Source organism: Sinocyclocheilus grahami, unplaced genomic scaffold, assembly GCF_001515645.1.
Source record: "Sinocyclocheilus grahami isolate Dianchi unplaced genomic scaffold, SAMN03320097.WGS_v1.1 scaffold313.1, whole genome shotgun sequence".
Lineage (NCBI taxonomy): Eukaryota > Metazoa > Chordata > Actinopteri > Cypriniformes > Cyprinidae > Sinocyclocheilus > Sinocyclocheilus grahami.
In genome coordinates, this window is record NW_015505492.1 from 1,201,115 (window position 1) to 1,217,574 (window position 16,460).

Genomic DNA, 16,460 nt, shown 5'->3' on the forward strand with positions numbered 1-16,460 from the left:
GAATCATTCCCACCTTTCACCCCTTTACTGTCCTGTGTGTCAGGATCATTGCTGAGCCCAAGTGTGATGCTTAATAAAAGCTTCAGAAAAAAAACTACTTTCCACTGGCATGAAAGCCGTTTTACACTTCGATGCTGGATGTCTGCTGGAATCTCAATGAGATTTAGTTTAAATATTTGAAAGAGCCCTTCAGAGGTTTCAAGATGAGCAGCGCTGGTGCCTGCAATAGCTGTCTGATGACTGATTTTAGACGGCCGAGAGTGACATTCATTTATTCATCAAAATGGGTCCACTGGGTGTCTTTTAAAACCTGTGGAAAAAAGCCAACTAATGTATAGATAAAAAAAATGCTTTAAATTATCAATAGCTTTACTGTAATGAATAATATAAGCTACAGTTAGACAAACTAGGTTCTTCAGTTTTAAATAACTCATTAAAATTTGACCCGAGATCCAAAATGTTTTTGAGCCATCTAATAATTTGAATAAAGGATGAGGCAGATTTAGAAACACTGCTGCACTTCCAAGGAAACACTTGAATGACCTACTTTTCATATGATGACAAGCACTGCAGACTGGCTCTTTATGGACACACAGCGCTGCAGTTAAAGATTTGGGCTGGCAAGTGGCATCCCATTCAATCTCTTTTCAAACTTGAGCAAAGCACTTATCCTCAAACTGCTCCAGGACAGCTGTTGATGTTGTAAGTGTGCTGTAAATTGATTAGGATTGAGTGTCTGAAATAACAAATAGCCAGATGATTCAATCATGATGTGCCAAGACTCAGGCCTCTCAAATATAATAACATAATAAGGTAAATGGTTTATTTATTTGCAGATGACACCAACATATAGGTTATAAGAATTAAAAAATGTGAACTTGATATCTGAAAGAATGTGTAAAATATATCTAAATGTAAAATAACCTTTAGCTTTTAAGGATGACATTTAAATAAGATTTTCAAATGTCATCTAGGAACGGCAATAGACTAAATGCAGACACCAAGATTTCCCATACCTATTTCAAGTTTTAAGCCATTTTCTGTATCTGAATTGCCATGATTTTATGGGACCAGCACTTATATCTGTTGCATCACAACTTAAATCTGTCAGTCTTCCTTCATAACAGAAAAAACGATCTCAAATGACCTATACAATATTCTGGCACTCTTCAAATTCTAGCAGATTTGAAGCTTGATCAAATTTTATCGTATTATTATTCTGTAACTGTGTGGTTGTGCATTTCCTGCTCATAAACTTGGCATCAAAAACCTCTTTGCCGTGGGAACATTTGGCTCATAGCCTACAACTGGAGAGTATGTATCATTTCCTATGGTATCCATATTTTGTAAAATGTCTCTATACTTTATTACTCCCTCAACTTTCAAATCTTTTCAGTCCCACCCAAAATCAGTTGTAAGGATTTCCTCTAGAAGTCATGATGCCTTGAGAACAGGAATTAAATGAGAGTCTATATGCCTAAACTGCCATATTTAGGCAGGGAGTATGATTATAATTCTAGCCTACCGTTTTGTCATGTTGGTGGTGACAAAAATATGCTTTAATCTCTTATGTCACATGAATATCCCTCTGCATAAACGCCCATTGGACGTCTAGCCATTCAGGGAAAAAGTTTAAATTCTGATGACAGATTTTCAGTATACAATTATGTCAAGATTAAAGACGTAGAATAAGATGTTTTCTGTTCTGAGATACAGCCTGGAGTGAACTGTAAAAACGTCCAGGGAGTTTATTGAAAATAAAGATCTCCTAGTGGCTATAAAAGGTCAACATGTTTTTATGAAAGCTCCATCTCCATAGGGAAATTACAGCATTCTCAAAATTGGCTGCTGGACTATATAACAACATGAAGTCAATGACCACTCTTAACCTTGATTGAAAAAACAATAACATTCGAAAACTATTTGATTCCAAAGGACAACTTGTCATATTTATATCGGTGCACATTTTCAAACATGTCAACACTCTGACTGAGCGATTAAACCTCAAATGTAAGGCCAGCTGACTATTATGACAATAAACGTACAGTCATGCATGAAATATGATAGAACGTGAGAAATAACATTGGAACTCTGTAATAAACACACATTGATGCATGTTGTTATAACCTTTGATAAATATGCAATTCTAATTGACATCCAAAATTTCAGACAGAAATCCATGCTCTGTGAGTGTGAACAGGACCGTTTTCATCTTATATTAGTTATTTTTATGACCTGTCTGTATATGTGTACTGTGGGCAAACGTCTTTTTCTCTCAGTTTTCTTGAATCACAGTTTCAAGGCATGTGATTGGCTGCAAATTACTGATGTCACACATTCATGTGCACGCGCTCCATTAACTCAGGATCAAGCCTGAGTTGACAGAGAAAGTTGATGATCAGCTTCATGGTACCAACAAAGCCGGATTGGACTGGTTTAGTTTTGTCAACTCAAAACTAATCCTGTAACCCTGAGTTTGATCGCTGATGGATCACCATCATGGTACAGGCCCCAGGTCTTCTAAAGCAGTGGCTCTGAACCATGTTCCTGGTTCTGGTTTATTTTGCATGTCTCTTTTGACACACCAATTTCAGGTCTTGGAGTTTCTACTAATGAGCTGATGATCTGAATCAGGTATGTTTGAACTGAGACATGCAAAATGTGCAGTGTTGGATGTGCTCCAGGAATGTGGTTGGGAATCCCTGCAATATACAACCTACGGAGCAGTTGTGAAACAGCTCCACCATGAGTTTGCCCACCAGACACACATCTACATGTTTCACAGAGACAAGTGCCACTTGAAAAGCCAGAACAACATAGTCAATAACTTGTTCTTGGATCCCTCCACTCTAGGATAGTGTGAATGACATGCTTGTCAGCAATACTAAAGCACAACTAATAATAAAACACCTGAGAAATTTCCTTTTTGAAGAGCCTCAAGTGCTTTAGCACATGTAACAAGAGTTTTTTTTCTTCTTCTTGAAAATACCTTTAGCCACCAGATAATTCCATCATGATGCTCTACAAAGAGCTAGAGATTTTGGCTCCGACCTGCTCCAACACACTTTCCTAGAAGTTTCTACTCTGAAGGCCTTGATTGGCTGGTTCAGGTGTGTTTAATTAGGGTTGTAGCTGCAGGACAGTGGCCTTCAAGGAACAGGAAAATGACAAAATAATAATGTAGAAGAAAAAGTATGCTAAAAAAAATACAACTGTTGTTTAAAAAAAATCTATTTGCACAATGCATGCAACCAATGCATTCATAGAGTGGGATTTTTTCCCCAATGATGATTGGGCCAGAGTTGGGAAACCCAGATCTAGACATATACTGGATCAAGTCGGCCAGATTCAACATACAAAAAGTTCAAGATACACTGAATCTGGTAAAAACGCATTTAATGTTCACATAGTAAAGGAAAATAAACTAGTTGATAATTAAAAGGAAATTTTAGTATAAAAGTATATATTTATATTTTAGTATAAAATTTGATTTTTACCTACTACCCTGTTACTTAGTTCATTATATTTTGCAGACTGAGTAGGTCCTGTAGTGTAAATTACATTGTAAATTAAGTTCCACAGAGCTAGTCACGAACAAAAAACATGTAATGTAATGGCAATGTAATGTCACATAAGCTTTCCAACTAATGTAGTAAATGTATCTCTGTCACATTTCCTGCATTGTCCTACACAATCACATCTACGCCTTCAACAAAGAAAAACCCAGGTGGTCCCCCTCCTTCATAGTTCCTCATGGATCCAGTAACATGACCAGACTTTACAGTGCATGTTGAACATTTTGTTGTATTGTGATGGCATTGTGTTCATATAATTGTACATTTATTCAGTCTGCATCCGAGGTTGTTCCTGTTTTGCATCTAAATTCTCTTCAAAGAGAACCTCAGGAACACAATGTTATTGTGCACTGCAGTACAGCTTCAAAAGTTGAGGCACACCAGAGTAGTTGATGTGACTGCTCTATAAATGTTTAACACCATTTTTACAATATAGGTCTAATGGGGTACATTTTTAATTGGTTATTTGTCATCCAGCAGACACTTTCACAGTACACTCATTTTATAGAGTCCACCTGGAGCAGCCTTAGGTTAACTGGTTTACTCAGAAGCACAATCCTGAGACGGGATTTCTCCAACTTCGTTTCAGGACTTCAGGTTGTCAATTCGGATAAGCCACTGTAACACCTTAACTCTTTGATAGGTCTTTTACTTAATAGGGTTTGTCTGAGGACATCAGTAATGGTTACACAGAAAAATGTACTGTTCTCCTCAGAAAAAAAACATCCTGTTTGTCAATTACAAAAAATGAAAAAGTAGAAAATACATCACAACAAACTCTTTTTTCCCCTCGTTCAGAGGGATAGCTCATCCAAAAAGGAAAATTGTGTTAATTATTCACCCTAATGACTGTTCCAAACCTGTATGAATTTCTTTTTTCTGCAGAACACAAAAAACTATTTTGTAGAACACTGTGAATCAAACAACAATGGAGCATATTGACTTGTATTGTATGGACAAAAACTGATCAAAATATCTTTGTTTCTCACAGAAAAATAGTCATACATGTTTGGAACAGCATGAGGGTGAGTAAATGACAACAGATTTTCATGTTTGGGTGAACTAACATAAAACATATTTTTAAACATTTCTAGACTCATCCTTAATTATAACAGAGTAATTAAAAGTAAACATTACAAATGACAGATTTATTCACTTCACACAAACAGTTTAAGACAGAGGATGCCATTTTTAGACTGTGTACTTTTCTTCCCCTTGCCTTTGAGATTTGTGATAGTGTGTGTAACTATTGTACAGTTCATTGAACACTTCCTTGACACCCATTTGAAGGGTGGTGTTCAAAAACTTAATGTCTTGTTCAACACAATGGTCCAAGATACAGTATATGCCTTCTGTTAGATGTGCCTTAATTTCTGGCTGAAGCGTCACCTAGGAAATCAGAAAGAAATAGTGAGAGTACACAATGACAATCTGCAATGTGATTGTTCAGTGCAGTAACATGAGTCTCAGGCCAGTTAGAGGTCAAATGCATTTCACACTTGTTGACAAAAACAACTGGCTCTCAAATCACACTGGACAATGTGTTTCTCCTTTCGAACACAACCTCTGGTCGGTTAGAATAGCATTATTGCCATGAGTGCAGGACATCGGATCAGTCCCAGTGCATCAACTCTCAAGTTATTATTGTGCGGTTTAATATTTATGACACTGAGAAGATTCTTCTAGAATATTCTAGAAAATATTGGCAGGCCGTTCACGAGAGCAGGAAAGACATTTTCAGGAAGTATTTGAGAAGAAATTGGCATGGGCATATGGCAGATAAAAACTGATAATGACTAGTGCCTCACCCTCTGCAGTTCACTGACATATTGTGCAACAATGAATGAAGACAGGACTGTGAAATCTTCAGCAGCATTGGCAATATGAGTGTACATCCTCTCCACCAGCATGGCACACTTCAGAAGACACTCTTTGTCTTTCTCAGAAGCTGAAAAATGAGAGAGAGAGATCACAAAGTAATTGTAATCTTTTAATTAGAACTGTTAACGCATGTGATTAATTCTGCTTAACGCCGTTGGTGCATTTAATTAAAATATAATAATAAACTCTAATTCAAAAAACTTAGCATGACCTCCATAAGACACGTCTATAAACCTTTAGATGGGTGTGTATATCTATTTACATTTTATGTTTAATATTCCAAATTACTTAGGGCACCTTTAATCGAAACATAATTACATAATAAAAAAAAAACATTTGTATAAGAATTCTCTTATGCTCACCAAGGCTGCATTTATTTGATCGATTTATTTTGCTACTACAATTTAAAATAAATGTTTTGTATTTGAATGACATGCCCATCAGAAATTATTCTAATATGCTGATAACGGTGCTCAAGAAATATTTCGGTAACACTTTACTTAAAGCCTTTATGTATGATGCATTATAAAAGTAGTTTTAATGCATTAATTATGCCTTGTAATGCACATTATAATGCATTATACAATCTCATAATTGTAACCACAGTTGATACATTAAAACACTTATTAATTCAGTGTTGCACTATGCATTTTAAATTTGGTTATAGTTATTTACAACAAGATATAATTACATTGCACAATGCACATTATGTATAATTATAATGCATTATACACTTTAATAAAACTTTATAATGCATTATACATAAAGGCTTTAAGTAAAGTGTTACAGAAATATTTCTTATGATTATCAATGTTAAAAATGCTTGTTCTGCATAATATATTATATGGAAACCAAGATACATTTTTTTAGGATTCTACGTTGAATAGGAAGTACAAAAGAACAGCATTTATTTGAAATACATATTTACACTTAATGTAAAAGACAAAACTTTGATCAAATGAATGCATCTCTACTGAATACAAGTATTTATTTCTTACAAATATTAATAATAATAAAAATCTTACCAAACTTTTGAATGGTAGTGTACCATTGTCTGGTATATGCCAAACAACCCATTAATTACACATTTTGTTCTCCTTCTTTAAAAAGGAACTGAACGGGTTAACCACCAATCATTCATTTTTGAATCAAAATACATTTTAGATTATACATTTGAATCCTGGTTAAATTTTTTCAAAGCCAGATTATCTGTCAGACATAAGACTGAGCATCAAATTCATGTTTTAAGAAAGCACCACAAGATGATTAATAAGACTGAAATTGCCTCGCATCTAAATGCATTTCAGTTCTGACCAAATTTTGATGTCAAATATGAAAGTCTGAGAAATGAAGAAAGACTAATGGACATAGAAAAAAAGGCTTTAAACCTTAAGAATTATCAATTCAAAAAGGATACGCCTTCAGTGCTAAAATGTGTTGAGCCTCGAGCTTCAGGATCAAATTCATGGAATTTTTTTCTCCTTCACTTCACTTTGAAATTCAATCCACAGAGCCACAGTCTGCAAGCGTCTGTCTCTGAACACGGCTCAACGATGTGCTTGTCTCTTTAGGTGAATCATACCTCAAATAACATCTGCTTTCTGCACAATAAATTAATTCAGTAATATGGCTCTATTGATACTCAATGAATGACTCATTGGTTGATAACAGGACACTTTTCATATCAAACTTCAAATGTAATAACTTGCCAGCATCAGGTGCTTTCCAGTTTCTTTTGTCCACTACAGCCAACAATAACTGCAGACATGCTGACAAGAAAGGGCCTTCGAATTCATTGATGTTAAATTTGTTTGCTTGCACAGAAGTCTTATGTAAAAGGTTACAACAATGGGATGAATAGAATATTAACAGCCAGGAAAAATCAGCATTGACATTTACACAACTATAATACCCTCTATCTATCAATTAAATAGGATTTAAGCAACAGCGAGTGAATAGATCTCTCAATATACTGTAATTATATACTTATACACACTGCTGTTCAAACGTTTGGGGTCAATAAAACTTTTTGAAAGAAATTAATATTTTAGTCATCAAGAGAGCATTCAATTTATCAATAGTGACAGTAAATACAAGAATTATATTTCAAACAAATGCTGTTCTTTTGAACTTTCAATTTAATGAAAAGAATCACAGTTTCCACAAAAATATTAGATTTTTCATACAGAGATAGATCGCTCTGCTTTTTCTAATTATGCTCTGTACGTATGGAACGAGCTTCAAGGTACATAACATATGGAGTCTGTACCATCTCTCACTCGGTTTAGACAGAACAGTGGACATGTTTTAATAACGGACTAGGATTTGTGTTTTTTTTTAGAAAATTGTGTTTTATGTTTGTTCATTTGGTGGTGATGTGCATTTCTTTGTAAATTTGTCCTTTCTTGCTGTCTATCTTGACCAGGACTCCCTGGTAGAAGAGATATTGTATCTCAGTGGGACCTTCCTGGTTAAATAAGTAAATAAATAAAAATAGATGACAAGAAATGTTACTTGAACACCAAATCAGCCTATTGGAATGATTTCTGAAGTGTGTGACACTGAAGACGTGAGTAATGGCTGCTTAAAATTCAGCGTTGCCATCACAGGAATAAATGACATTTGGAAATATATTCAAATAGAAAATAGTTATTTTATATTATAACAATATTACTGTATATGCAAGTAAATGCAGACTTAGTGAGCATAAGAGATTTAACTGTACATAATGTTTAAATATAAACACTTCTGAACGTGGCTAACATAGGTATGCTTACCTCTGTCAGAGTCACCCCGCTGTCTTCCTTCATGCATGACTGATGAAACCAAGCGATAAAAGCAAATCAGGAAGGAAGGAGAAGCCTTTAACATCACCTGCAAACATTTAAAGCTTTCAAAACTGGTGCACAGCTGTAAAATCCAAAATCCTTAATGTTTATCCAATGAATACAAAAACATTTGACCCTGAATAAATTTAACATTTTAATAGAAGACTGATGTATTAGTTGAATCCTAGCAACAACAATGTAAGCAAGATACTAGTGATTGGTGATTTGTCACTTTTTATTTGGCCATTAAGTTTTCTAAAGAACATATGCAGTTGTTTTGACATGACCCTGTAAAGTTTCAAGTATGAGAGTATTAAAGGGATATTTTACCCCAAAATTGGTTGAACTGTCCATTTAAAGGCTTGCTACCAGCAACTGTCTGGTTACCAACATCCCAACAACAACAAAAGAATCTCGTACAGCTTTGGAACAACATGAAGATGAGTAAATGATGACAGAATTTTCATTATTTTGGTGAACTACCCCTTTAAGACAGATGTTTTGAAAGTGTTTCTGATTTACACTTTAGTGGCAAAAACAACTAACATCTAATTTTTCAGGAATCAGTTATGTGGACATTTCAATTAACTGATTTAAATCTCTGATTCTACATGCATGTCTTGATCATTTAAAAATAGACTTTTGCAGTATTTTACTCCTAATGTGTTCTCTAATTTCACTAAATAAAGCCTCAGACATGAGGTCATGTTGAGATGGTACCAAGTCTCCTACTTTCACTGGCAAAGCAACCTGTACACCTTGAAGTCTTACACAGTTCCAATATTCCTTAACTACCAGAAACTATGAGCTCCTTTCCCCTCAGGATTTGTGGCAACTTCCCAAACTACATTCTAATTTTCACTCATATTAAGTGAAATATTAGGGCACTGTAATATTCACTCCTAACATCAAGCAGCATTAGCCTGTAATACACCTATTTGCATAAACCTACGGAAACATCAGCATTATCCAAAGCATCTCAGAAAACTAATTTAACAATTCGGCATAATGTAACATATTTACCATGACATCCACTGTTTTTAAAGTGCACAATAAAAGCAGATTACTGTATTTTACTTTAAAAAAAAAACTAACAAACAAAAAACCAGTCAGTCTGAGTAACAATGCTTTACATCTCAAGAAATTCCATGTCATACTGTATTTACTAACGGATATATTATGTGTTTACTAACTGATATATTGTATTTTTTATCCATGCTTTGGGATTCATTTTTCCTCTGCCAGACAGTACGTTGGGTGTGTTCATGAAACAAAACCCTGAAAGCCACATTAATAAAACATTTTCCCAACGCAAGTGCAGATAAACAGATGTCAGAGACCCGTCTTTAAAAAACTGATCGCATCTGGCAGAGTTTCTACCTCCATGGCCTCTGGCTGATTTGTTAAGTCAATTTAAAACATATAAGGATATAATTCAAACTTGAAAGAATACAACAGTAAAATGTGTACTTTATCAAGTTTATGTGTACCTTTTATCAAGTTTATGCTCTTATCTGTCTCTCCCTCCAGTCCCTGGACACTCACCTGAGGGTAGCAGTGGATAGTTGCAAACAAGGCTTCATGGATGGCCTCAAAAGCAGCATGGTAGTCCTCCATGGAATGACTGTCGAGAGGCACAAACTGCAGTGCACCCAGAACCACAATGACATGGTGTGGGTTGGAGATCTTTGCTTCACCCTGCCGGAGCAGGACGGTCAAAGTCTCGAGACTTGGTAACGTCAGTGCGCGGGTCAGAGAAGGGATCTTGCTGGACTCCTTTATAACAAACTAAAAACAAATTGAAGAAGGAAAAAAATAAAAATAAATGTAATAGTAATGCCTCTCAATATCAAGTTAAAAAATTAATATGCGAGAAGAAAGTGACCATAGTGCTATTAGACACAAAGTTTGGGTCAGTTAAGACGGCTGCATTTATTTGATTGAAATAATAAACAAAATATTTGATACAGTGAAACCGTAATATTGTGAAATATTTTTATATAAATTATGTAATAAATTCATTGCATGTATTAACTATTACACAACATTATTCCACATAACAATAAACACTACGACACTACAAGAATCTTACAGTGCAGTGGCCTCCTTCAATCTTTGCTGGCACAAGTCCCTCTCTGAGCATCAGCAGTAATAGATGGAACTGCTCTTGAGAACAGCTGGACACCAACTGATTTAGAAGCTCCTTTACTGGCCCCTCCAGCTCCTTCACGTCTGACAATGACAACCACGTTCCTGATGAAATGATTGACAGACTGTTTACAGAACAGGCAGAGGGTTCACAAAAATTTGGGGCATCAATTTCCTCAAGTCAAGCCAATGTTTTGAAAACTTTTAGGATACTGTACCTGACAGCAGCGCATGGATACTCTGCAAAATCTTAATATGGAGTTCTTCAAAACCTTTCACTTTGGTCTTTTCCGCAGCCATGTAGAACGCAGAGAGATAGTGAATTGATGATACGAGGAAGTCCAAAGGGCGGGGTGCCGGGCTGAGTTCCTTTAAGATCTGCTGGCAGAAGCTCTGGTAGAACGCCATGTGGGATATTTTCTCCTGCCCGTCATTTTCAGAGATTGAGGCTCTTGCTAGTTCACTCCTGATCATGACTGTTACCATTTCAACAGAAAAGGACTGAATCTGTCTACTTCCCTTGCGCATCAGCATAGCCTGTATGGCTGGCTCCATGACGGAAGTGGCCTTCTCTAACAAACGAGTCAAAGTCTGATCCAGATGTTTGTTCTTGCCGAGGCTTGTGATCATTTCTTTGCAAAGTGTGCTTAAAGTTACAAGATGGAGTTGTAGCGAGCAGAGATCCCCTGCATCTACAGCCAGAACTCCTGCAGTGAGTTTACTTTCAACCATGAAGGAGGTAAACTTCTCCAGATTGAGGCACATGCTGCTCTTCCTGTCGATTATGAGCTGAATTAGGGACTGAATGAAGTCTTGAACTGACTGTAGGAAAGCCAACCAGATCAGGCCATCCAGACCCTTGAAGAGCCCCTTGCTGCTCCGAGAAAAGAGGGAAGTCATAGTTGCCTCTAAGACATTACTTCCATGAACTACTTTCAGGATCATTTGAGAATTTTTAACCACCAGGAGTGAAGCCATAACATTAAAAAGCTCTTTGAGCAATCCGATAGATGCAGAGTTATCAATGCTTTCATCAAACTGAACACAAGAAGTCAGCGTGAACAAAGTCAGAAAAAGTTCTGAATAGTCTTTAGAAGACATTGCATTTCCATTCAGGACACTTGTGACTTTGAGCAGCTGCTGTAATCGATCTACCTGTGTTTTAGATAGAGGTATGGAAGAGCTCATTTTGACAGAGTCTAACATCTCCTGTCCGATGGCTTTCAGTCTCTTCATGTTTGTTTCTTCATCTTCAACTTCAACCATTTCCACACAAGGTCTGAAAAACGAAGGACTGACCAACTGAACGTGTGATGAGCCTAGCTGTCCAAAAAATGCCTTGATGATGGACTTTATCACTGCAGAGAAAATCTCAGGGAGCTCACAAAGAACAGGACTCTCGAGTAATTGCCTGGATATTAAGGAGACAGAGATCCCAGTGTTCTCCAAATTGCTTCCAGAGGCATCCAAACTCTGAAGCAAAGACTTCAACATGCATTCTGCAAAAACAGATGTGTCATTTGGTCCAAGATAAGGGGCAATTAATGGAAGGTTGGAGGTAACAAGAAACCAGTGGGCTGCCATATAAGTGTTGTCATTAACAGTACAAAACTGAAAGTCCCAGATCTGGTTGGCGTCAAGCATCATTGAAAGCTTTTGCCTTTTTAGAATAAACTGAGCCATTTTCTGCATCTCTGATGCACCTGATGTTTCAGTAGATGGTTTGAGCAAGTGTACCTTCAGCTTGTGGAGTGCAAGGAGATTCTGTAATAATTTACTAAGTGGACTGTCCATGTCCCTTAATGTCAGGGCTTTGTCCACTAAAGTGCCACTCTGTGAGGCAGCCGGCAATGTGTACTTAGAACAGTGAATCTGGAAGAGCGTATCCACCTCAACCCAAGTATGAATAAGCAGAAAGATCACCTCTTGGACCTTCTCCATCCAAGGACCTTCGGTGACAAGGTTCTGCTTCAAAAGGTCTTCAACGACCTTCAGCATCTCCATCATAAGATTCTGAGTCTTCTTCACGATTGGCACCGGGGTGCTGTTGTCCAGGGTCTTAAAACTGAAGAGTACAGCGTAGAGGAGCAAACTCAAAGAAAACACTTTCAGCGCCAAATCCGATGCTTCATCTTGGATGTGGGGGAGAAGATAGCACTGCATCTTTTTTAAAATGAGCCAACAGATCTCGAGATTTTGGCTCGGAGGATTGTCTAGCAAACACTGACTCAGGGCCTTTTGTATCGTTTCAGGCAACAACGGCGGTCTCAATTCATCCGCTGCAGGCCGACACACTACATCAAGCAGCTCTTCTATAAGTTTAGGCAGCTGTCGGAGTTTGGCATAAGTCTGCAAGACGGCAGACACGAGTGCTTCTCTGGCTTTCTTAACACGTACTTCCATGTTGTCTGCATCAACCCACACAGCTGAAAGGAGCTCATCTAAATCTGGCTCCAGGATATGGTGATTCAGTGCGAGCAGAGCTCTGAGACAGCGGTACCAAGCTGGGATGCCCATCTGGGCATTGTTAAATAATAGGCGAGCCAGTTTCCTGTAGAAATTCAATTGCACCTCTCCATGCTGTATTCTGTCTGCAGCCACATTATAGATATCACCAGCCAAACAGGAGTTCAGGAGGTTCTCCAGAGCGAGTAAAGCAATACCCCAATTCAATGCACTAAATTTCTCATCAATATCCAGTTCATCTGTGAACCCCAAAGCAGTAATGAGCTTAGCCATGAGGTGGAAGACCACTTGATTGTTTTCTCCCCCTTTACAAAATGAATCTAGGGCGAATTTAAATAGCAGAGTGAGAGAGTTTGATTTAACAGCATAAAATAAAGCCTCTTCCTCTTTGTTAGTTCCTTGGACATTAAGTTTCAAAAGGATCATATTGACAGGGCCTTGCAAGCCCTTTCCCGCATGGCTCTTTTTGGCCCCAGCTTTATCCTCCGATGGTAAAACTTCTTCCTTGTAGGACAGCAAATGATCAGGGATGAAGAGCGCTGACTGAAGAACAGCATCCACTTTGCTACGGATTTCCTTGCTCAGATGCTGGCGAATCTTGATGTCATCCTTCTCAGTCCACACTCTAGTGTTCAATAAGTGTCTGAGCAGGAGAAGAGGATGAAGGAGGTGTGCTGTTACCTGGGAAAACACTCGGTTGGAGTTTGCCTGCTGTTTCTGCACTGTTAGGTAGGTGCTGAGAACAAGGTGGAGAACCTCAAAGACTTTGAGAGAGAGAGGCTCCTCACTTTTCTGCTGCCTGAGCTGCATGCTGGACAAGCCACAGAGTCGACTCAAGAGCTCCACTAACAACTCATACTTAGCAGTGTAGGTCACGGAAAGCACTGGGGAGGTCAAGATGCCATGGCAACAGCTCAGAATGGTGTGGAAACTGACAGATTTGAATCCAGAAGAACAGTCCAAAATCCTGTCATTGATAATCTAGGATAAAATAAAACAAATGATGAATGCAGTGTTCATTTTTACATAGCTTTTTTAGACCAAAAAAATCCTTAAAATTTAGTTAATATTTCTTCATGCTATATTTATTACTTTTAGTCATTTTTACTCTGAATAAAATTACATAATTTTTTAGCCATCAAAAACAGCATTGACGAAATTTCATATTTTCATTTAAACATGTATCAACATTTAAAAACTGTCCTTGTTGCAAATAATACATTAGATTATGCAATTTTCATACATTATTGTGAATTCTTTATGTTTTAGTTATCTGTTGTCTGCAACTTAAGTGCGTTGTTATAGAAAAAGTGTGCAAACTTGACCTTCATTTTGACTTTATTAGTGTAATTTGAAACAATCATATTCTTTCTAAATCTTTTTTATTTTTTTAAACATTTACCACATTGTTGTGGTGGTATTTTTTTCTCATCATATTTTAGTCAACAGCACGTTCTAGATAAAAGTCTTTACAAATCTTTAGAATATGCATTGTATTTGTTAATGTTGACAAAAAAAAAACTTTACTAATATTCAAGCAATACTGATTAAGTTAAAATAATAACTAAATTAATAGAATAATACAAGCAGAAATTAAATCTTTATATATCCCCAAGAGCACATCTGAGACCAAGCGAATTTATTGCAAAACTGAAGTACTGGTAAATACCTGTGCTAGTGTGAGACGAAGGCTAATGGTTTTTCCTTGACTCAACACATTATGAAGCTTCCTGCTGTGAAGGATATCATCTAGGTAGGTCCATAAACCCTCCACCACCTCCGAGGGTACGTCCACTTTCTTACTGTAAAAACCAGTGAGGGCATGACTTGTCCAGTCAAACAGAACCTTTGATAGGGAAAGAGGCATTAATGTTTGAAAAATATTCATTTAAAAATATTGCAGTAAATTTGCTAGATATATCCAGTTAAAAAGTAAACTTTTATAGTCTCAAAAATATGCAGATAGTCTATATCCGATAAATTACCTGCTCTTTATTAGGAAGAAGGCACTGTGTTGATATCCATGCAAATCGAGCAAGTTTTAGTTTGTCTGGCCAGGGTGTGCGAGAGTTTTTCAGTTTCAGATGGATGCCAGAGAAAATGGCAGCCATTTCTAAATATCTTTGTGTCTAAAAGAACAAAAAGAGAGATTATCATGCTGTGTTTACACATATTAAGACCAATTAAATATTAATAAAAGGTTGACATTAGAGGTAGACAGATAATCAGTTTGACCAATATTTTTTAAACCAATATTCACACCGTACAACTTAATCAGTCAACCAATAAATGACACTGTTTGATAGCCTATGAAGAACAGAACCCAACAACAGTATTTACAGGTATTGTAACTTATTTTATATATAGTTTGAATAAATAACGAAACTTCCGAAATAACAGCCATGACGTTCTTTAAGTGAGAAATCTGTAGTTTTGAAGATGAAAATCCTTATTCTTCATGAAAAAATAATATAGTAATTTATAGTAAATGCTATTGTGTTTTTGAACCATACTATAGTAAAGTACTTGAATTAATTTTCTGTGGTAATTCTATAGTTGCTGTGGTAATATAACAACTATAGTAATATAAACAAATTACCCAATACTGTACTAAGTATTCTACAACTGTAGGATATATTATACTACAATACACTAGTTTACTGTAGTAAAAACTAAAGCATACTACAGTATGTATTACAGTTGATCAGTTCACTATAGTTAATACAGTATGCTGTAGCATTCATTAAAGTGTTGTAAATACTATAATATATACACAGTATAATACACTTTACTATAGGATGGTTCAAAAACTCTATAGTATTTACTATAGGGTTATTATTATTACATAGCTAATTATTATGCATACAAATCTGAATAAAGAGAACACTAGTCTTTCATAAACACATTCATTTTCCACGTCAAAAGTCACATAAAATCATACTAAAGTAAACTCTCTGTTTGAAAATCCTTTGAAACACACCAGCAGATGTCTGGCAGCCCCTAGCGAATCACATGGCGAAACAAACTCAACAAGCGTGCTAGATTTGATTGAATAAAACGGACCGTAGTATAACAAGTGTTATCGTAGGCTATTTTTAATATAATGAGATTAGCTATCTAAAATACTTACAATCTGGTCACACACGTGTTGTCGCTGCGGAGTCTGCAAAGACCTTTAACCTCTTCACTTTAACACCAGACAGTAATAATCGAGAACGAGCATCATCGTTTGGGGATGGAATAAGCATATAAAACTGGTTCATTGTATTGTAACAAAAAAAATGTAAATAAGTAGATTGTCCCAGGAGCTACTGTCAGTAATGTTTAGAACGTCGTCTTGTTAACATGTAGGAAATGTATACCTACGTTAGCAAGACGACGTACTTTGTGACCAAAGTAACCATGATATATTACCGCAAACTGCACATGATAATGAAATCATGTCTGTCAAATTCGAAATGTCAGTCACCCTTAATAAGGACTGAATGATGAACAGACATCAAATAAACCGATGAAACACTTGTTTAACAAGTGGTCGGTTGATTAACATTTTTGACTTGTC

General features: G+C 36.5%; 1 protein-coding gene across 1 annotated transcript; it reads right to left on the reverse strand.

The window, feature by feature from the left end:
* Positions 1-4,766: 4,766 nt before the first annotated feature.
* Positions 4,767-15,950, reverse strand: urb2 (URB2 ribosome biogenesis homolog). Its single transcript, XM_016294081.1, has 10 exons — positions 15,879-15,950; positions 14,884-15,027; positions 14,568-14,744; positions 10,651-13,879; positions 10,366-10,537; positions 10,170-10,176; positions 9,830-10,072; positions 8,234-8,330; positions 5,384-5,523; positions 4,767-4,964 (listed from the first exon to the last, which is right to left on the reverse strand). The coding sequence occupies exons 2-10, from the start codon at positions 15,007-15,009 to the stop codon at positions 4,767-4,769; spliced, it is 4,389 nt and encodes a 1,462-aa protein (XP_016149567.1). The 5' UTR covers positions 15,010-15,027; positions 15,879-15,950.
* Between the last annotated feature and the right edge of the window lie 510 nt (positions 15,951-16,460).